Source organism: Pongo abelii, chromosome 10 (genome assembly GCF_028885655.2).
Source record: "Pongo abelii isolate AG06213 chromosome 10, NHGRI_mPonAbe1-v2.0_pri, whole genome shotgun sequence".
In the NCBI taxonomy this organism is placed as follows: domain Eukaryota; kingdom Metazoa; phylum Chordata; class Mammalia; order Primates; family Hominidae; genus Pongo; species Pongo abelii.
In genome coordinates, this window is record NC_071995.2 from 107,913,132 (window position 1) to 107,935,623 (window position 22,492).

At 47.7% G+C, this 22,492-nt stretch overlaps 1 protein-coding gene across 3 annotated transcripts in view; it reads left to right on the top strand.

The window, feature by feature from the left end:
• Positions 1 to 22,492, top strand: part of ACACB (acetyl-CoA carboxylase beta) — a 157,720-nt gene that overhangs the window by 80,332 nt on the left and 54,896 nt on the right. For all 3 annotated transcript variants that reach the window (XM_024257188.3, XM_063711885.1, XM_054528185.2), the window contains 9 exons: positions 1,479 to 1,629; positions 1,713 to 1,816; positions 3,672 to 3,753; positions 6,914 to 7,059; positions 9,319 to 9,469; positions 11,446 to 11,580; positions 16,597 to 16,743; positions 19,057 to 19,245; positions 22,132 to 22,232. In XM_024257188.3, coding sequence (XP_024112956.2) covers positions 1,479 to 1,629; positions 1,713 to 1,816; positions 3,672 to 3,753; positions 6,914 to 7,059; positions 9,319 to 9,469; positions 11,446 to 11,580; positions 16,597 to 16,743; positions 19,057 to 19,245; positions 22,132 to 22,232 — 1,206 coding nt within the window. The remainder of the gene's footprint in view (positions 1 to 1,478; positions 1,630 to 1,712; positions 1,817 to 3,671; positions 3,754 to 6,913; positions 7,060 to 9,318; positions 9,470 to 11,445; positions 11,581 to 16,596; positions 16,744 to 19,056; positions 19,246 to 22,131; positions 22,233 to 22,492) is intronic.

A 22,492-nucleotide genomic window follows, 5' to 3' on the forward strand; every position in this document is an offset into this window, starting at 1 on the left:
AGAGGTGTTCAGATACCTCAGACACCTGCCCACACTCACCGTGAATTCATAGGGCTCAGCTTCCCGAGTAGCTGGGACTACAGGCGCGTCCCACCACGCCCGGCTAGTTTTGTATTTTTAGTAGAGATGGGATTTCTCCATGTTGGTCAGGCTGGTCTCGAACTCCTGACCTCAGGTGATCCAACCGCCTCGGCCTCCCAAAGTGTTGGGATTACAGGCATGAGCCACTGCACCCGGCCTGAGGTTTAGCCATTTGAACTGGTGCTCTTGGAGATTTGGAGGCTGTGTGTTGGGGAGAGGCAGCCATGGGGCCCACCAGGCCCCTGAGCCAGGTGACAGTGCCGTCCATCTGTAGGTGCACCCCACACACACCAGGCAGAGCAGCTGTGTGGATGGTGAGAGGGTGGCACCAGCTCTGGGGACAGGAGATTTGAATAGGTTGAGGGAGAGACAGAGGCAGTGACCGATTTTCCCTTTGTTTTTTTCTTCTTTTAAGAGATAGCGTCTCACTGTGTTGCCCAGGCTGGAGTGCAGTGGTGTGATCATAGCTCACTGCAGCCTCAAACTCCTGGGCTCAAGCGATCCTCCCCCTTCAGCCTCCTGACTGGCTGGGACTACAGTCACATACCACCACGCTTGGCTGATTTAAAAAAATTTTTTGTAGAGATGGGGTCTCACTATGTTGCCCAGGCTGGTCTTGAACTCGTGGCCTCAAGCAATCCTCCCGCCTCAGACTCCCAAAGCAGTGGGATTACAGGCATGAACCACCATGCCTGGCCGGTTCTTTCTCTACTAATCATTAACTATTATAGTCAATAATTATAACAATAACTAATCACGTTCATTGTGGTTAACATTTATTGATCAATGATCATGTGCATTACATGGATTGTCTCATTTCAATTCTCGAACACCCTGATGAAGTCAGGGCTATTTCCCCATTTTCCATATAAGGAAACTGAGGCCCAGAGTTCTCAAGTCACTTGGCCAAGATTAGCCAGGCAGTAAACCCTGGCGCTGATTTAATGCACTGGCTGTGTCAGTCAAAGCCCTCTCTTAACTCCTGTGCTTTTCTTTTCTTTTTTTTTTGTTTTTTGGAGACAGAGTCTTGCTCTATCGCCTAGCCTGGAGTGCAGTGGTGTGATCTCAGCTCACTGCAACCTCTGCCTCCCAGATTCAAGTGATTCTCCTGCCTCAGCCTCCTGAGTAGCTGAGATTACAGGCATCCTCCACCATGCTGAGCTAATTTTTGTATTTTTGGTAGAGATGGGGTTTCGCCATGTTGGCCAGGCTGGTCTTGAACTCCCGACCTCAAGTAATACGCCTACCTCAGCCTCCCAAAGTGCTGGGATTACAGGCATGAGCCACCATACCTGGCCACTCTTGTGCTTTTCTAGTTCTCTGAACCACATCATTGCAGCAACTCGGTTGATGTATGCATGAATTTGGAAAGTGATCCATGTGCCTTTCCCTTCAAGGAACATGGTGGTGGCTTTGAAGGAACTGTCCATCCGAGGCGACTTTAGGACTACCGTGGAATACCTCATTAACCTCCTGGAGACTGAGAGCTTCCAGAACAACGACATTGACACCGGGTGGTTGGACTACCTCATTGCTGAGAAAGTGCAGGTAGAGAGTGAGCTGCCTGTGTCCCCCCTCTGGATGGCCGAGACCTCGGCTTCCTGAGGATACTGAAGTGCATTCTCTCCTAGGCGGAGAAACCAGATATCATGCTTGGGGTGGTATGCGGGGCCTTGAACGTGGCCGATGCGAGGTTCAGAACGTGCATGACAGATTTCTTACACTCCCTGGAAAGGTAGGGGCTGTGGCAGTTCCCTTCTGCTTTTGTGATATGTATTAGCGGCTTAGGAGGCTGAATCTGTCTCCCTTATTTGTGTGGCCAATTAGTCACCAGGCAATTGGTGAGTCTCTCCTCTGGTCTTGCCTCTGGGAAATTCCTCTACGGATCAACCTAGGCCACCCTTGAAGAGGCCGTGGGTTAGGGAATGGGATTCTCGAGGCCAGGGTGGCAGTCAGTGTACAGGCTGTTGTGTACGGATCCATGCTGACTTGTGTAAGGTACATCATAATGGTCAGGAGTTCTGAGTTCAAGGAGGTGGATTTGGGAAGCAAAGCGGCTTAAAGGTCATCTCTACAAGTGGGTGCATTCCCAGACCCTCACTAGAATCAGAGGGTCATTATGAAATGGACCAGAATGGAAAGCAACCAGGCGATCTCTGTTAGGATAGGCTGGGGTTTCTTAGCCTCGGCACCATTAACATTTTGTGTGGGATCCTTTTTTGTTTGGGAGCCTGTCCTGTGCATCGTAGGATGTTAGCAGCATTCCTGGCCCCTACCCACTAAATGCCAGGAGCAGCCCTTCCCTCTGAGTCATGACAATCAAATATATCTCCAAACATTGCCCAGTGTCCCAGGGTTAGGAGCAGAATAATCATCCCCAGTTGAGAACTGCTGCAAGAGGCAAAGGAACTATCAAAAAGAAAATAAAAGGATAAACTTTTTTTTTTTTTTTTTTTTTGAGACAGAGTCTTGCTCTGTCATCCAGGCTGTCACCCAGGCTAGAGTGCAGTGGTATGATCACGGCTCACTGCAGCCTCAACTTCCTGGGCTCCAGTGATCTGCCCACCTCAGCCTCCCGAGTAGTTGGGACCACCGGTGCATGCCATCATGCCTGGACAATTTTTTAAAACTTTTTGTATAGATGGGGTCTCACTATGTTGCCCCCCAGGCTGGTCTCAAACTCATGGCCTCAAGCAATCCTCCTGCCTCAACTCTGAAAGTGCTGAGATTATAGGCGTGAGCCACTGCGCCCGATGAGAAATGTTTTTAGTGCTTGGTTATGCTTTTGAATGGTAGTAGAATCACAGTCCCTGCTCTGGTTTCTTTCATAAGCAGGAGGCAGGATCCCATATGTGAAATTTTTCTGAGAGACCATTATGGACTTTGCTCCTGAAAAGCCTTTTAAAGATTTCAAATCTTTCAGCAAGTGCTGATTCCTTAAGTTCTGAGCAATATCAGGCTTCTCGGGGTGATTCAGGTTCTGTGCATGCCTTTTAATCACACTTAGCTTTTTTTTTTTGAGATACAGTCTCGCTCTGTCACCCGGGCTGGAGTGCGCGATGGTGCGATCTCAGCTCACTGCAACCTCCGCCTCCCGCGTTCAAGCAATTCTTGTGCCTCAGCCTCCCAAGTAGCTGGAATGACAGGCGCATGCCACTATGCCCGGCTAATTTTTGTATTTTTAGTAGAGATGGGGTTTTGCCATGTTGGCCAGGCTGGTCTCGAACTCTTGGCCTCAAGTGATGTGCCTGCCTTGGCCTCCCAAGGTGCAGGGATTACAGGCGTGAACCATTGCGCCCGGCCCAGGCTTAGCATTTTTAGTGCAGTCAGGTTTGCTGATGCAGAGAGCTGCATCACATTAGGGGCTGGGATTTCAACTTACGAATTTTGCGGGGACACAAACGTTTAGTCCATTGTACCTGGCTGCTGGTGGAGTCTCCGGGGCTGCCTCACCCAGAGTGAGAGCTGGAGACAGGAATCAGAAGGGAGACTCTAGCCTCAGAGGGCATTTAATTTTTTTAAATGCAAGGGGTGGCTGTGGAGTTCTCAGTCCCTCCCAAGGCTGACCACAACCCTGTCTTTTCTTTCAGGGGCCAGGTCCTCCCAGCGGATTCGCTACTGAACCTCGTAGATGTGGAATTAATTTACGGAGGTGTTAAGTATATTCTCAAGGTAAATGCCCCTGTGTCTCTCCAATGTCTCCAACACTCTGCAAGCTTCAGGGAGTTTCTTTCTTCCATGAACCACCTTGAAGTGGATTTGCTCATGCTTGGGTTTGAGCGCTTGTGTTCCTCGGGAATCCCCGTGTAGTCTGTGATCTTGACACCTAAACACTTTGGCTTTTAGAACATGTAGGGCTGTGCAGTCCGCAGAGGGCACAATGGAGAGTGGATAAGTTTCCTGTAGCTGCAGTAACAAGGTACCACAAACTGGTTTAAACCAACAAAAATTTATTCTGTCCCAGTTCTGGAGGCCAAGTCTAAAATCAAGGTGTTGGTGGGCGGTGGTCTCTCTGAAGGCGCTGGGGCAGGATCTGTTCCGAGTCTCCCCAGCTTCTGGTGCTGCTGGCAGTCCCGGGTGATTTTTGACTTGTGGATGCCTTGCCCCAGTCTCAGTCTCTGTTTTTTTTTTTTGTTTGTTTTTCAAACGGAGCCTCACTCTGTTGCCCAGGCTGGAGCACAGTGGTGCAATCTTGGCTCACTGCAACCTCCATCTCCCAGGTTCAAGCGATTCTCCTGCCTCAGCCTCCCGAGTAGCTGGGATTATAGGCATATGCCACCACGCCTGGCTAATTTTTGTATTTTTAGTAGAAATGGGATTTCACCATGTTGCCTAGGCTGGTCTTGAACTCCTGAGCTCCAGTGATCTGCCTGCCTTGGCCTCCCAAAGTGCTGGAATTACAGGCATGAGCCACTCCCTGGCCTCTGCCTCTGTGTGTGTGTGTGTGTGTGTGTGTGTGCGTGTGTGTGTGTGTGTGTTCACATTATCTTCCATGACTGTGTCTTTGTGTCTCTTCTCTTGTAAGAACACCAGTCACATTGGATTTAGCACCCACCCTAATCCAGTATGATTTCATCTTAATTACATCTGCAGAGACCCCATTCCAAATAAGGTCACATTCCGAGGTTCCAGGAAGGCCATGAATTTTGGAGGATATTATTCAACCCCTATGGAATGTGAGCAGGGTCTTTGCTGAGACAGAATAGCGGGCCCGGGTCTGCTTCCAGGGGCTCTGAGGCTGGTTTTGTTCTCTGTCTCTGCACCACGTATGGATTTCTGGCGTCTTCCCTGGTTTGCTACTGGAGTCCCTGGGGCTTACTCCAGTTGCTCTCCTCTGTCAGAAGTGCCTAGTTGCCCTTCGTGGGCCATCCAAGGTCAATTCAACAGTGTAGAAATGTCTCTGAGATGCACGGGTAGGGGGTGAGGCTTGGTGTCCTAGCCATGGTGTTCTGGGCCCAGGGTCCTTGTTGGGGTGAGCCGGCTGTGGCATCAGTGCCCCAGGTTCCAGTGCAATGGCAGGAGGCTGTGTCCCCTGTAAGCCCAGGCCTGCCCAGTACTTCCCAGCCTCACATTGTCAGGAGGGAAAAGAGGACAGAGTTTGAGTCTGCTTATGAGACAGAATTTTTGTTTTCTTTAATTAGTACTTTCTATTTAATATTGATGAGCATGAGTAGAACTCACAACTTGGGAGATTTGGGGGCTTTAGTTCAACTAAACCTGTGTGTCATTAATCAGGGTGTGCTTTCACAATCATCCTCCTTTGCCCCTAATGCCTCTTGGCTACCTTTGGGGACCTGGCTGCCCCCAACTTGATTTTAAATGTCACATATGCACAATGTAGAAAATTTCAAAATTTCAAGCGAGCATAAAAAATCAGGAAAACAAATCCATCATGTGCTAATGCCTAGAGGTAATCCTGGTGAACATTTTAGCAAATCTTTGTTATATATTTTTTTCCTTTTGCATTAATTTTACAAAGTTGAGATCATGGTGCAAATACAGTTTTACGGCTTTGATATGATCATGGCATGAAGTTTTCCATGTTATTAACAAGTTTTTTTAAACACGAGTCTAAACTCATGTCTGTGGCACTGTCTCCCTGAACTTTTAATAGTGATGGGAACGTTCCCTATCTTCTGTGTACAAGATGCTGCCCTTATGCGGTGACTGAGCACTTGAAAGGGGCCAGTGTGACTGAGGAACTGAATTTTACATTTTATTTAATTTTGATCAATTTAAATAGCTGTTTGTTGTTAGGCGTCACCATATCAGACAGGACAGATCTAGAGTGTTCCATTGCAAGGTTGTTGGCTTGCTAATTTGGTTCTAATTTTTATTGTTATTACAAATAATGCTGCAATACACATTCCTCTATTTCTTGCTACCTTGTGTCATCAACTGTGAATTTTATAGGTTGAAGGCCCTTTAGGGTGTGTGTTTTCTGAGAGAAAACTGAACTGAAGTACCAGATGGGACAGGCGCTCTTCCTGGAGGGAGATGTAGTGCTGGGGCCAGGGCTTGGCGGTGTCTCTCTCATGTGTCCCAAAGCTCTTGTGTGCTCCTGGGCAGAGCTGGGTCTGGGGAGCAGAGCCCTAGTCCGTGTCCAGGTGTCTTAGTCCATTTGGGCTACTGTCATAAAATACCAAAGACTGAGGGGCTTCTAAACCACACACTGTATTTCTCACAATTCTCTGGGAAGGTCAATATCAAGATACTGGCAGATTTGGTATCTACTGAGGACCCACCTTACATTTCATAGACGCTGTCCTTTCGCTATGTCCTTAGATGTCAAAAATGGGCCACAGAGCTCTACAGGGGATCTTTTATAAGGGCACTAATTTATTTTACAAGGGCCCCACCTTCATGATCTCATCACCTTCCAAAGGCTCCACCTCCTAAAGCCATCACATTAGGGGTTGGGATTTCAACTTATGAATTTTGCGGGGACACAAACGTTTGTTTAGTCCATTGCACCTGGCTGCTGGTGGAGTCTCCGGGGCTGCCTCACCCAGAGTGAGAGCTGGAGACAGGAATCAGAAGGGAGACTCTAGCCCCAGAGGACATGCAGTTGCCTACACGGCTTGACAGGGACTATATCAGCGGCCATTAGCCTACCCATGGGGCAGGTGTGGCTCGCTACTCCAGGCCTCCCCCAGCCCCATCAATAGCTGCTCCCTTGGCAGGGATTGTGAGGGCTGGGTCCAAGAGACAGGAGTGTTCATCTTGGCCCTCTGTGGTGGACAACCAGCTCTTGTTTGTTGTTAGCGGGGCCAAACAGTGCTCTGGGAGCACATCCTGAACCCAGGCGGTGACAAGGGGCTTGTCCCCACAGGTGGCCCGGCAGTCTCTGACCATGTTTGTTCTCATCATGAATGGCTGCCACATCGAGATTGACGCCCACCGGCTGAATGATGGGGGGCTCCTGCTCTCCTACAATGGGAACAGCTACACCACCTACATGAAGGAAGAGGTTGACAGGTGCGTGGGGGTGCGAGTCCCACTGTGGGCTGGGCATGCACGGCTGTCTGTCCTAGGCATGGAAAACACAGCACTGGCCTGAGTGCAGGTCCAAGGGTCTTAGAGAAGGTGCCTCTCTGGTAAATTCTGGGGGCGTGCAGAGAACTTAATCTCTTGGTTGGACTTTTGTGCAACTGACAGATATTTAGGGAAGGATCCTAGGAGGCCCTTTTCTAGTAACCTGGTTGATGGGGATTCAGAGCTGAACAGGATGTGACTCCCAGCTCTGTGGCCTGCGAGGTGTGTGACAAGGTGCCTGCTGCCTGTGCATCTGAGCTCCAGCATCCACCCAGTTAGTGCGGCAGTGACCTACTAAGCTCCTCCGTACCAGGCGCTGTGCTGGGTGTTGGGATAGCATTCTGGGCGCGACTCGCGGAGCTTCCAGCCCGTTGGGGAAGATGACACACTGAACAAACAGATAGTGGCAGGAAAGGGTGTCGTGTACCTGACGGGTAACACACAAGATGCCCTGGAATCTCTTAGCACAGGGGCTTGTGAGATAGTGAGATAGGCCCCAAAGATGCCCCGCCTCCAGTGTGTCTGATCACCCCGAGATCACTCAGTGAAACAGACCCCTGCCAAGGTGACGAAAGGGGAGGGGATGTCTGAAAAGCTCCAGTTAGAGAGTGGAGACTCTCTTCTCAATCCTCAATGTTTTGGAAGAAGGCAGACTAGGTTTATGCCAGAGTAATATTTTGTTATCTCCTTTTTTTTTTTTTTTTTTTTTTTTTTGAGAGAGGGTCTCGCTGTGTCACCCAGGATGGAGTGTAGTGGCGCCATCACGACTACTGCAGCCTCAACTTCCCTGGGCTCCAAGATGATCCCCCCACCTCAGTCCCCCAAGTTGCTGGGACTATGGGCACGTGCCACCACGCCCGGCTAATTTTTGTATTTTTTGTAGAGACGGGGTTTTGCCATGTTGCCCAGGCTGGTCTTGAACTTCTGGACTCAAGCAGTTGGCCAGCCTTGGCCTCCCAAAGTGCTGGGATTGCAGGCATGAGCCACAGCACCCTGCCTGTTATCTCTTTTTTAACTCATGTTCTATCTGCCAAGAATGTTCAGGATTACTATAGGTTCCACTCTCCCCAGTTCAAAGGTTAAGACTTTGAGTCAGTAAATATTTGTTGATTCATATCCACTGATTGATTTTTCTGTGTCAGGCCCTGTTGGAAGTATGTCAGTAAAAGGAACCAGCTTTCAGCCAAAAAAGGGTCACATTCTTTTTATTATTTTATTTTATTTTAAAGACTGGTTCTTACTCTGTTGCCCAGCCTGTGCAAGAGTGAGACCCTGATCGCTTGAGTCCAGAAGTTTGAGACTAGCCTGGGCAACATGGCAAAACCCCATCTCTATAAAATACAATGATTAGCCAAGTGTGGTGGCATGTGCCTGTAGTCCCAGCAATTTAGAGGGTTGTGATGGGAGGATCACCTGACCCCAGGGAGGTCGAGGCTTCAGTGAACCATGATTGTGCCACTGCACTCCAGCCTGGGTGACAGAGTAATTATAGCTCACAATAGCCTCGAACTCCTGGGCTCAAAGGATTCTCCTGCCTCAGCCTCCTGAGTAGCTGGGACTACTGGCATGTGCTACCACGCCCAGCTATTTTTTTTTTTTATTTTTTGTAGAGATGGGGGTCTCACTGTGTTGCCCAAGCTTGTCTTGAACTCCTGGCCTCAAGCGATCCTCCCACCTCAGCCTCCCAAAGAAAGCATCACAGCCTTGGCTGGGCACTGTGGCTCACGCCTGTAATCCCAGCACTTTGGGAGGCTGAGGCGGGTGGATCACGAGGTCAGGAAATCGAGACCATCCTGGCTAACACGGTGAAACCCTGTCTTTACTAAAAATACAAAAAAAAAATTAGCTGGGCATGGTGGCGGGCACCTGTAGTCCCAGCTGCGCCGGAGGCTGAGGCAGGAGAATGGCGTGAACCCAGGAGGCGGAGCTTGCAGTGACCCGAGATCGCCCCACTGCACTCCAGCCTGGGCGACAGAGCGAGACTAAAAAAAAAAAAAAAAAAAAAAAATGAAAGCATCACGGCCTTTTTGTTCACCTACCCCACTCTGAATGTCTCTGAGATAACTATCCGCTGCCACCCTTTGGGAATGTAGAGGGTACATTCCCCCTTTAGGAAAGGGAAATGGTATTGAAAGCTGGACTAGGGCTTGTTGAGTTGGTGGTCCTCATCAGTCTCCCTACCCCACTCCTCCTCTCTCCCAGTTACCGAATTACCATCGGCAATAAGACGTGTGTGTTTGAGAAGGAGAACGATCCTACGGTCCTGAGATCCCCCTCAGCTGGGAAGCTGACACAGTACACAGTGGAGGATGGGGGCCACGTTGAGGCTGGGAGCAGCTACGCTGAGATGGAGGTGACTGCAGAGCCAGCCGTGGGGAATCCTGAACCCTCAAACTCCCACTCCTCTGGCTTTGTCCCATGTCTGAACAAACAGGCCTACCTCTCCCCATGGCCACTGTCTGCAAATTTCTAAGGGAATCAGTCTGTGGATTTCAGCCAAATCCCCTGAAGTATTCAAAGAAAAAAACTTCAGGCAGGGCGTGGTGGCTCACACCTGTAATCCCAGCACTTTGGGAGGCCGAGGTGGGCGGATCACGAGGTCAGGAGATCAAGACCATCCTGGCTAACATGGTGAAACCCCGTCTCTACTAAAAATACAAAAAATTAGCCGGGCATGGTGGCAGGCGCCTGTAGTCCCAGCTCCTCGGGAGGCTGAGGCAGGAGGATGGCATGAACCCGGGAGGCGGAGCTTGCAGTGAGCTGAGATGGTGCCACTGCACTCCAGCCTGAGTGACAGAGAAAGACTCCGTCTCAAAAAAAAAAAAAAACTTCAAAAAATGCACATCTCCCCAGGAATGAGTAAGAAGGTTAATGACAGAGAAACTGGGTACAGAGAATATGGGAACTCTCTGTACTATTTACATAACTGTTCTGTAAACTGTTGTGTAAATCAGTTTCCTTGATTTCTTTTTTTTTTTTTTGAGACAGTCTCAGTCTGTCACCCAGACTGGAGTATAGTGGCGTGATCTTGTCTCACTGCAAACTCCGCCTCCCAGGCTCAAGTGATCCTCCCACCTCAGCCTTCCAAGTAGTTGGGATTACAGGCACGCACCAACATGCCTGGCTTAATTTTTTGTATTTTTGGTAGTGACAGGGTTTCGTCATGTTGCCCAAGCTGGTCAAATACCTGAGCTCAGGTGATCCACCTGCTTTGGCCTCTGAAAGTGCTGGGATTGCAGGCATGAGCCACTGCACACAGCCAAGAATTGATTGATAATAACAATTATTGTCAATCAATGATTAAATATTAAATATTGACCCCAGCAATAACTGAAAGGTGTTAAGCCAACACTTGCAAAGCCGTAACCATGTGGCAGGTGCTGTTCTAAGCATTTTACTGATCTTTATTTTTTAACCTTCCCAGCAAATGTATGAGATGGACACAAATGTGATCCCCATTTTATAAAAAAGCTGGGCCCAGGCAGGCTAAGAAACTCTCTGGAGGTCACACAAAGCCAGGATTCAAACCCGGAAAATAACAACAATAATAGCAATGAAAATACATCAATAATAGTAGCTACTGCATATTGACCTGATGCATGGCAGGATCTGCATCTCATTTAATCCTCTAAGAGCCCTGAGAGGTGAAACTGTCATTATTCCTCATTTTACACTTGGGGAAACTGAGGCTCAAGGAGGGGAGCCACTTCTGAAGATCACAGAGGTATTGGTGGGGGGTAGGTCCTGGGATTCTAGTCCAGGCCTGGCTGACTTGGGTGCCCAAGCTGTGAACTGCCAAGCAAGAGAGATAGCACAGTCCTGGCTCTGCAGGCGACCCCATGGTGACAAAGCTCATGCCATGCACGTATCCAGACATTTGGGAAAATTAAAAGGGCTGATGAGCAGATTCTTCATTTCACAGAGTGTTCCCTGAGGGTTTTCTAAGTGCCTTTAATAAAACAAACCATTCACAAAATGTTTGATTTATGCAGTATGTTTTAGGAACGTGTATATGAACCACTCTATGTAATATGATTTAGCACTATTTCTAAGAGAAGACTCCCCCTTTGGAAATAAACGTCAGTTTCCATATCTGTAAAATGGGCATCATAAACACCTCCTTGGCTGGCTTTGCAGATTGAATGGCACTTGCCTGGCACTTAGCAGGCTTCCAGTAAAGGTCACTTTTCCTTGTCCCTTCTGCCTGAACACAACCCAGGGAGTCATTCTGTTTAAATGGCATGTCCCTGCTCCGGCATCACTAGTTTTGGGTGGCTCTGGGTATCAGTCCTGGTGGGCTCTGTACTATTTCTTCTTTTTATGAAATAGGTGATGAAGATGATCATGACCCTGAACGTGCAGGAAAGTGGCCGGGTGAAGTACATCAAGCGTCCAGGTGCTGTGCTGGAAGCAGGCTGCGTGGTGGCCAGGCTGGAGCTTGATGACCCTTCTAAAGTCCACCCGGTATGTGGCTCCACAGCCCAAGTGCTCTGGCTGATGCAGGTACACTGATGGCCTCCACTGGTTCAGTGAGACAGGTGGACTCAAGGCTGGTAGCTCTTCTCCTGCCTCCACCTGCAGACAGAGCTCGTCGCAGCAGCCACCGTGATGGTGCAGAAACACAAGGAAGCCGCGCCCTGCTTTGCTCAGATCCCTCTCCTGTGGCTCTCCATCCTGCTTAGAGTAAAACCCAATTTCTGCCAGTGACCTGCAAGACCCCAAATGAGCTAGCTGTTCCCTGCTTTCTTCTCTGCCTTTCTCCTCTGTCCCTCTCCCCATCACTTACTTGAATACACTGGACCCCTCCCTCCTGGCGGCTGTCCTCTCTGCCATAGAAGGACCTACCCCAGACTTTGCAGGGATAACTCTCAACTCCTGGGAGCTTTGATTCCAATGTCTTCCCCTCAATGAGGGCGTTCTTGACCATTGACCACCTTTTCTTTTTAATAGACTTAATTTTTAGTATAGTTTTAGATGTACAGAACAGTTATGTAAGTAGTACAGAGTTCCCATATTCTCTGTAGCCAGTTTCCCTGTCATTCATTTAATTATTATTCAATTAATTGTTAGTATTATTATTATTATTCATTTTTTTTTTGAGACAGACTCTCGCTCTGTCGCCCAGGCTGGAGTGCAGTGGCGTGATCTCGGCTCACTGCAACCTCTGCCTCCCTGGTTCAAGTGATTCTCCTGCCTCAGCCTCCTGAGTAGCTGGGGATTATAGGTGTGTACCACCATACCAGCTAATTTTTGTATTTTTAGTAGAGACAGGGTTTCACCATGTTGGCCATGCTGGTCTTAAACTCCTGACCTCAGGTGATCCACCCTCCTCAGCCTCCCAAAGTGATGGGATTACAGGTGTGAGCCACTGCACGTGGCCTCAATTAATTACTATTGTTATCAATTTACTGTTATTAATTTAACTATTACTGCACGAGCACGGTCCATTTGTCATATTTAATGAACCAATATCGATATATTAGGTATTATTGTTTAAGAATAAAATTAACTTTAAAATTTAACTATTATTACAATAATATGGTCCATTTGTCACATTTAATGAACCAATATTGGTACATTATTGTTCACTCAGATTTCTTTAGTTCATTTTTTAAAAATTGTGGTTAAATACACATAAAATTTACCATCTTAGCCATTTTTAAATGTTCTCTTGAGCAGTATTAAATCCATTCACATTGTTGCACAACCATCACCATCATCCATCTCCAGCACTTGCAAAACTGAAACTTGACACTCGTTAAATAGTAACTCCCAAGTCCTTCCTCCCTCCATCCCCTGGCAACCACTATTCTGCTTTCTGTCTATCGATTCAACTCCTCTAGGTGCCTCATATAGGTGGAATCTATATAGTATCTGGCCTTTTGTGACTAGCTTATTTCATTTAGCATAATGTCTCCAAGTTTCATCCATCTTATAGCATGTGGCAGAATTTCCCTGTTTTTTTAAGGCTGCATAATATTCCCTTGTAGGGGTAAATCACGTTTTGTTTATCCACTCATCCACTGATGGACACTTGGATTGTTTCTACCTTTTGGCTACTGTGAATAAGGCAGCTATGAACATGAGTGTACGATTTTCTTAGTTTTTACCTATTGTCCAGGATCCTATCCAGGTTAGCACATTGCATATAGTTGTCATGTCTCTTTCAACCGCCCTTTAAAAAATTGTGCTCACCTCTACCCATGCGCAAACACACACCGCACCTCACAGAGATGATCTCACTGATTGTCTTGTTGCTTTATTATTTGGCCTCCAGGAGACTGGAAACACCATGAGAACAGGGCTTTTTGTCTTTCTTGCTTGCTGCTGGGGCCCCAGTGCCAAAAATAGGGCCTGGTACATCAGAGGTGCTCTGTAAATATTGGTTGTTGGATGAACGTATAGCAGTGCAGGTGCCGGGGGCGTCACCCTGTCCTCAGGACCACTAGGAGGTGCACCAGGGTGTCTGTCATGTGACCCTGAGCTCAGGCTCTTGGGGGCACCTCAAATTTAGATTCCTCTTAATTTTCAAGCCCTGTCATTACCGATGAGTCCCTGAGGTCAAGGACTACTTTCGACGTTCACTGTTGTGATCCTGGGGCTTAGTACAGTGCTCACAGCATAGTGGGTGCTCAGAAATAACAAGTCTTGATGAATGAATGAATGTTTACACCCTCCTAAGCAAGACTCTAATTAGTACATCTGTCCAGTAAAACAAAATTTAAAAATATCACATTGTCTCTTTTCTCCAGAGTATTCTATTAATTGTATTTGTTTTCTTTTTTAAAAAATTATAATTATTATTGGTACATAATAGGTGTATATGTTTATGGGGTACATGTGATCTTTTGATATAGGCATACCGTCTAATAATTAAATCAGGGTGATTGGGGTATCTATCACCTCAAGCGTTTATCATTTCTTTGCGCTAGGAACATTCCAATTTTATTCTTTTGGTTAGTTTAAAATATACAGTCAATTGTCTGTAGAGTCACCCTGTTGTGCTATCAATACTAGATCTTTTTTTTTTTTTTTTTTTTGAGATGGAGTTTTGCTCTTGTCGCCCAGGCTGGAGTGCAGTGGCGTGATCTCAGCTCACTGCAACCTCTACCTCCAGGGTTCAAGCAATTCTCGTGCCTCAGCCTCCCGAGTAGCTGGGACTTCAGGCGCCTGCTATTATGCCCGCCTAATTTTTGTATTTTTAGTAGAGATGGGGTTTCACCATGTTGGCCAGGCTGATCTCGAACTCCTGACCTCAGGTGATCTGCCCGCCTCAGCCTCCCAAAGTGCTGGGATTACAGGTGTGAGCCACCACATCCAGCCTCAATACTAGATCTTATTCATTCTATCTAACTGGATTTTTGTACCTGTTAACCATCCCCACTCCCACCAGCCCCACTACCCTTCCCAGACCCTGGCAGCCATCACTCTACATTCTATTTCCATGAGTTTATTTGTTTTAATTTTCAGCTCCCACATATGAGTGAGAACATGCTAAATTTGTCTTTCTGTGCCCAGCTTATTTCACTTAATGTAATATCCTCCAGTTCCATCCATGTTGCTGCAAATGACTGTTTTACAATTCTTTTCATTAGTCTCTGTCTCTCTTTTTTTGAGATAGAGTCTCACTCTGTCACCCAGGCTGGTGTGCAGTGGCACAATCTCGGCTCACTGCAACCTCCACTTCCTGGGTTCAAGCAATTCTCCTGCCTCAGACTCCCGGGTAGCAAGTAGCTGGGACCACAGGTTTGTGTGACCATGCCTGACTAATTTTTGTATTTTTACTAGTGATGGGGTTTCACTAGGTTGGCCAGGCTGATCTTGAACTCCTGGCCTCAAGCGATCCGTCCACCTTTGCCTCCCAAAGTGCTGGGATTACAAGGGTGAGCCACTGTGCCTGGCATCATTAGTCTCTTTAGGGAGTTCCCAAAGCTAGGAATAGACTGGGCCTTTTTGGATCAGTGGGCAGGTCTGGGTACCTGCACTGTGATTCCTTTCAGCACACATTTCCTGTGCTGGGTTAATGACGCAGGGCCTGCCCACCCATTCCCTGCAGCCTCACATAAATGCTTGTGAGACAGACTGGAAGATCAAGTAATTTTACTTGGTGAGTGTAGTTAGAAGACTGCCCTTGGCCCTGGGCTGTGGGGGCCCACATGGAGAAGCCATGATCAGCTTGTGTAGGGGAAAACCCTCAAGTCAGCTTTTTTTTTTTTTTTTTGAGACAGAATTTCACTCCATTACCCAGGCTGGAGTGCAATGGCAGAATTTTGGCTCACTGCAACCTCCGCCTCCCAGGTTCAACTAATTCTCCTGCCTCAGCCTCTGGAGTAGCTCAGATTACAGGCACGCGCCACCATGACTGGCTAATTTTTTTGTGTATTTTTAGTAGAGATGGGGTTTCACCATGTTGGCCAGGCTGGTCTCGAACTCTTGACCTCAGTTCATCCTCCCGCCTCGGACTCCCAAAGTGCTGGGGTTATGGGCATGAGCCACCGTGCCTGGCCAAGTCACCTCTTAAAAGGGGAGAAGAGCCTGCAGGGCTAGGGGTGGGGATGGGTGTGGGTGGAGGGGTAGAGGGTGCGCAGGAAACGGAGTGTTCTCTGCTGGGAGAACAGCACATCCCAGCACCGTGCATCATGCACAGTAGGTATTTGTAGAGTGAACGAGTAGATGAATGAGCACATTTAGTCTGTGTTGCCCTCTGGGAGCTTTTTATTTTTCCATGTGTTTACCTAAGACTGAATTTTTATGATTTACAAAAATCAGGAGCATTTGTATGAGATGTTCATAAATTTTCATCCTACTGTAAGGTGTTTAACTTTGGGATTCAATAGAGAATGAAAATAAATAGAGAACATAAGGAGATTTGTTGATTATAAAGCAAAACAACAACAACAACAACAAACAGATCGGCTGGGCGTGGTGGCTCACCCCTGTAATCCCAGCACTTTGGGAGGCCGAGGCGGGCAGATCATGAAGTCAAGAGATTGAGACCATCCTGGCCAACATGGTGAAACCCTGTCTATACTAAAAATACAAAAATTAGCTGGTTATGGTAGCCTGCACTTGTAGTCCCAGCTACTCAGGAGACTGAGGCAGGAGAATTGCTTGAACCCGGGAGGCAGAGGTTGCAGTGAGCCGAGGTCGTGCCACTGCACTCCAGCCTGGCGACAATGCGAGTGTCTCAAAAAAAAAAAACCAAAAAACAAAAACAGATCTCACCGCCACCCCCCAAAACTGTTTGGGGTATGAAACTGTGTACTGGGCCATTTGCAAAAGGAATGGTTTGGAAAACCCACATTGGGGTGTGAGTTTGGCCATTTTAACTTTCCAGTTCATTGTCTTTGATTTTTTCCTCAGGCCTCATCCTCACTTGATTATGGAAGCTGGCAGATCTGCCCCGCCTCCCATTCTGCCGGGTCCCATTTGGGATTCCCAGAGTTTTCCTGATCTGTCGTTCTTGTGGTGTCTCATCAGGCTGAACCGTTCACAGGAGAACTCCCTGCCCAGCAGACACTGCCCATCCTCGGAGAAAAACTGCACCAGGTCTTCCACAGCGTCCTGGAAAACCTCACCAACGTCATGAGTGGCTTTTGTCTGCCAGAGCCCATTTTTAGCATAAAGGTAAAGTCACCTATGAGCGCAGGCGTGTAGACCAGTGGCGGAGGGTCGGAAGGTCTACCCCGTGACAGGAGAGGTCATTATTGAGTAAGAAATGAGAAAATGGTGGATCCTCTGTTGTTTTTATTTTATTTATTTTATTTTTTGAGACAAGGTCTCACTCTGTCACCCAGACTCACTGCAGCCTCGACCTCCTGGGCTCAAGAGATCCTACCACCTCAGCCTCCCGAATAGCTGGGAATATAGGTGCACCCCACCACGCCCGGCTAATTTTTTGTATTTTTGTAGAGACGGCGTTTTGCCGTGTTCCCCATGCTGGTCTCGAACTCTTGGACTCAAGTGATCCATCCGCCTGGGCCTCCCAAAGTGCTGGGATTACAGGCCTGAGCCACCGCACCCAGCCCTTCGGTTGTATTTATGAAGGACCTGTCCTCAAGGAATTCCTCAATTCAATTGTAAACATTGGCCTGACTTTTTCTCCTTGATCGTAAACTGGGCTTGTAGCAGTTCAGCTCAAGACTGAGAATACTCCAGTAGGACATTAAGGAAGGAGTCAGTGGGGGTCACCCTGCTTAAGGAGATGACAGACAAGGCACTTTGTTTGAAACACACCTCTGTTCGTCATTCACCCTTGCTGGGTCTCATCTGCTCACTCAGTAGAGAAACAAGAAGTTCTCTGATTTGCAGACCTCCTTGAAAGACCCATGATGCTTATAGCAGTGACTAACCGTCACACTGTGCTATATTGGGTCCATCTCAGGAGAGCAAATCGTGATGGTGATGATGATAATAACCGCCAACCCTTAGCAAGTATGTACCATGTGTCACCCCCCCTTTTTTTTTTTTTTGAGAGGGAGCTTTGCTCTGTCACCCACACTGAAGTATGGTGGCATGATCTTGTCTCATCACTGCAACCTCTGCCTCCCAGGTTCAAGTGATTCTACTGCCTCAACCTCCCAAGTAGCTGGGATTACAGGCGTGTGCCACCATACCCAGCTAATTTTTGTATTTTTTAGTAGAGACAGGGTTCTACCATGTTGGCCAGGCTGGTCTTGAACTCCTGACCTCAGGTGATCCACCCACCTTGGCCTCCCAAAGTACTGGGATTATAGGCATGAGCCACCGTGCCCGCTGTGTCACCTTCTAACTACTTAAAAGTTCAATCATTTCATCCTCCCAGCAACCAATAAGGTAGGAACTCTTATTTCCATTTACAGTTGAGGCAACTGAGGGACACAGAGACTAAGAGACTTGCCGTGCTTCATACATGAGGAGGCAAAGATGAGATCTGAACCATGGCCATCAGGATTCTGACTCTGTGCTCTTCGCCCCCACGTTATGCTGCCTGATGATTATTGCCATCATTGCAACTTTTTTTTTTTTTTGGAGACAGGGTCTTGCTCTGTCTCCCAGGCTGGAGTACAGTGGTGGAAACACTGCTTACTACAACCTCGACCTCCTGGGTTCAAGCAATCGTCCCACTTTAGCCTTCCAAGTAGCTGGGGTTACAGGCGCCTGCCACCACACCCAGCTAATTTTTTGTAGAGACGGGGTCTCACCATGTTGCCCAGGCTGGTCTCGAATTCCTGGGCTCAAGTGATCCTCCCGCCTTGGCCTCCCAAAGTGTTCAGATTATAGGCATCAGCCACCGCACCCCACAATAATTGCAACTTTTATTAGTTGGGGCACTTCGCAGTTTATGCATCAGTTCACTTTGAAACCTCACAACCACACTAGGGTGTTGGGGCCACTGTCATTGTCATCCAAAGACCAGTAGCATTGGCTACTGAGACACCCCGGAAACAGCATAGGGCAGCAGTTCAGAGTCTCAGGAGCTGAATAGCCTGGGTTTGCTTCTTACTAGCTGAGTGACTTTGGTTAACTCAACTAACCTCTCTGTGTTTCAGTTGCCTCAACTGCAAAATGGACAAAATCATTAGACTTCCTTTATATGGTTGCTTTTAGGGATCAAATGAGAACATGTAAAGAAAGGTCCTAGAACACTGTCTGGCACTGAGCAAGTATCCTATAAACATCAGCTCATCATGTGACCTTATGTTTGATGCCCCCACCATGCTGGCTTTCTGATGCACAGAGAGGGGGAGTCAGGGTCTTCCTATGTAGGGAAACTGAGTATTCCCCTGTGGTCAGGGGGCCATTCCGCTCTGGACTGCCCCAGAGGCTGCTGGGTCTGGATCTTCAGCCACTTGAGTGCATGGGGTCAGGATGGGTTGAGCTGTATTGGGTGCCCTGTTGGGGGTGGTGGTGCCCATGCCCATGCAGGGCTGGGGGCTGATGCTGTGGTCCCCACTTCAGCTGAAGGAGTGGGTGCAGAAGCTCATGATGACCCTCCGGCACCCGTCACTGCCGCTGCTGGAGCTGCAGGAGATCATGACTAGCGTGGCAGGCCGCATCCCTGCCCCCGTGGAGAAGTCGGTCCGCAGAGTGATGGCCCAGTATGCCAGCAACATCACCTCAGTGCTGTGCCAGTTCCCCAGCCAGCAGGTACGTGCTCCCCGACCCAGCCCCACCCCACCAGGGTGGTCACACTGGGTCAGCTCCCGGTCTGGCTCGATATCTGGCCTCTGATCAAGTTGAACTCCTTGAGACCCACTTATAGCCTAACATATCAGGGGCCGAGGGTTTCCTTTCGAGCCTTATGTGCAGAATCCTATCATTTACTCAAAGCAACAGTTGTTTGAATGAACATCAATATTCCTTAGACCTCATTGCCTAAAACTCAAGATTCCTAATAGGAGTGAGCAGTTGATGCAGATGGAGTGAGCATTTCCCAAAAAATAAACTGGCTGACATCATTAGAGGAAACTGCAAGTTTTTTTATTTTTGTTTTTTCACTGGTTTGCAGCTTTGATTTTCCGCCCCTGGATTTTGTAGGTGATCATCTGGGAGCTCCATGTATATGTGTGTGTGTGTGTGTATATATATGTGTGTGTGTGTGTGTATATATGTATATATACACACATACATATACGTATATATGTGTATATATGTATATGTATGTGTGTATATGCATGTATGTATATATACATACGTGTATATGTGTATATATGTGTATATATGTATATATACACGTATGTATATATATACACACATGTGTGTGTGTATATATATAAAATATTTTTTAAGAATTGTACTGAGGTCGGGTGCATTGGCTCATGCCTATAATCCCAGCACTTTGGGAGGCCGAGGCAGGTGGATCACTTGAGGTCAGGAGTTCGAGACCAGCCTGGCCAACATGGTGAAACCCCCATCTATACTAAAAAACAAAAATTAGCTGGGCGTGGTGGCGCATGCCTGTAATCCCAACTACTCAGGAGGCTGAGGCAGGAGAATTGCTTGAACCCAGGAGGCGGAGGTTGCAATGAGCTGAGATCGCACCACTGCACTCCAAAAAAAAAAAAAGAATGTACTGAGATGTCTCATCATAATCATAGTTGCATTTGTGAACATGTTAAAAAAAATGGAAGCTATTCCAGGGTAGTATGAAATATTTGTTATTTACACATCGGCCTCACGTTGTTCATTTTGTTGTGGTTGTTGGTTTTGTGGGGCATTTGAAGGGCATTTGCACTGGGAAGAGTCCCTCTGCTTGTTTGCCTTCCTGCCCTCTGGTGGGAGGGTTCCCCACCATCATCATCCACCCACCCACAAATTGGTGATTTGGGAAACCAGAGGACAGTGTAGTTCAGGCCATTCTCAGAGGTTAGGAGTTCTAAGGGTTGGAATATTGTTTAGCTAAAGAAAGAATACTGATTCATGCTCCCATGTGGATGAACCTGTTGTGCTAAGGGAAATAAGCCAGGCACAAAAGACCACATATTATGTGATTCCTCTTTTTTGTTTTTTTTTTTTTGAGAACTCCCGAATAGTTGGGATTACAGGTGTACACCACCATTCCCAGCTAATTTTTTGTATTTTTTTAGTGGAGATGGGTTTTCACCATGTTGGCCAGGCTGGTCTTGAACTCCTGACCTCAGGTGATCAGCCTGCCTTGGCCTCCCAGAGTACTGGGATTACAGGCATGAGCCATGGTGCCCAGCCCTGTGTGATTCCATTTTTATGAAATGTCCAGAATAGGCACGTTCATGAAGAAGGAAGTGGATTAGTGGCTGCCAGGGGCTGCAGCGCAGGGAAAATGGAGAGTGAGCACTAATGACTACAAGGTTTCTTTTTAGAGTGACGAAAATGCTTTAAAATTAGATGATGGTGATAGTTGCACAACTTTATGAATACACTACCAACCACTGAATGTACACTTTAAAGGGAGATGGTGGAATATGATGGTGTGTAAGTTATATCTGAACTAAAAAATAACAAAAGCCAAACTCTAGAGGATCCCAACTGAAAAAGTACACACTTGGAACTTTCAGGAATTTGTCATTGATCCAGGTTTTTTTTTTTCTTGAAAAATATTTTTGATGCCAAAGGCAATATATCGATAACATTATGTCTAATGATAAAGACAGGACCCTTCCCCACCAGCACCCTGGTTTTTGCTAGAGTAGGACATTCCCATCTCCTCGTTCCCCATCCCATTCATATGTGTGGAACGGTATAAGGCGAAAAAGCACTCCTCCATGTGATTGCTGGCATGTGATTTCCAGTGTGAAAAAGCACTCCTCCATGTGATTGCTGGCATTTTGAGCGCTTGAATTCCTCACCGTTGAGGGGATGAACAGGGGTGTTTTAGGGTAGCTGGTAGGCTTTGGGCCTGGAATTTTCAATCTTCAAATGAGTCTTGGATGGGACCTCCCTGGGAGGCTGTGGTGGGTCCTTTAGGTCAGCAGTTCCCAACCTTTTTGGCACCAGGGACCGGTTTTGTGGGAGATAGTTTTTCCACAGACCGGGGAGGGGGATGGTTTCGGGATGATTCAAGCACGTTACATTTATGGCGCACTTTATTTCTATTATGATTACATTGTAATATATAATGAAATAATTATACAACTCACCATAATGTAGAATCTGTGAGAGCCCCAGGCTTGTTTTCCTGCACCTAGACGGTCCCATCTGGGGGTGATGGGAGACAGCGACAGATCATCAGGCCTTAGATTCTTGTAACGAGCGTGCAACCTAGATCCCTCGCATGTGTAGTTCACAGCAGGGTTTGTGCTCCTGTGAGAATCTAATGCTCCTGCTGATCTGACAGGAGGTGGAGCTCAGATGGTAATGTGAGCAATGGGGAGGGGCTGTAAATACAGATGAAGCTTCACTCCCTCACCCACTGCTTACCTCCCGCTGTTCAGCCAGTTCCTAACAGGCCACGGACCAGTGCTGGTTTGGGTACTGGTTTGGGGACCCCTGCTTTAGGGGACTGCTGTGTGTCATCTGAATCATCAGCAGTCAGACCTGTCTTGTTTTCCCATCCAGATAGCCACCATCCTGGACTGCCACGCAGCCACCCTGCAGCGGAAGGCCGATCGAGAGGTCTTCTTCATCAACACCCAGAGCATCGTGCAGTTGGTCCAGAGGTGAATCCTGGGTCTCCCCGTAGGATGTGGTTGTCACCTGAATCGTCGCATGCGTTGCACCAGGGTGGTGCTCTGGGGCTGTCTTCAGGGCAGGCTTGAACTGAGAGAAAGTGTGTTATAGTCCTGCAGTGCCATTACTAACAGCAGAACCCTGGGTGAGGTACTTTACTTCTGTAAATCTCTGTTTGTAAATCTCAGCTCGCTGCAACCTCCGCCTCCCAGGTTCAAGCGATTCTCCTGCCTCAGCCTCCCGAATAGCT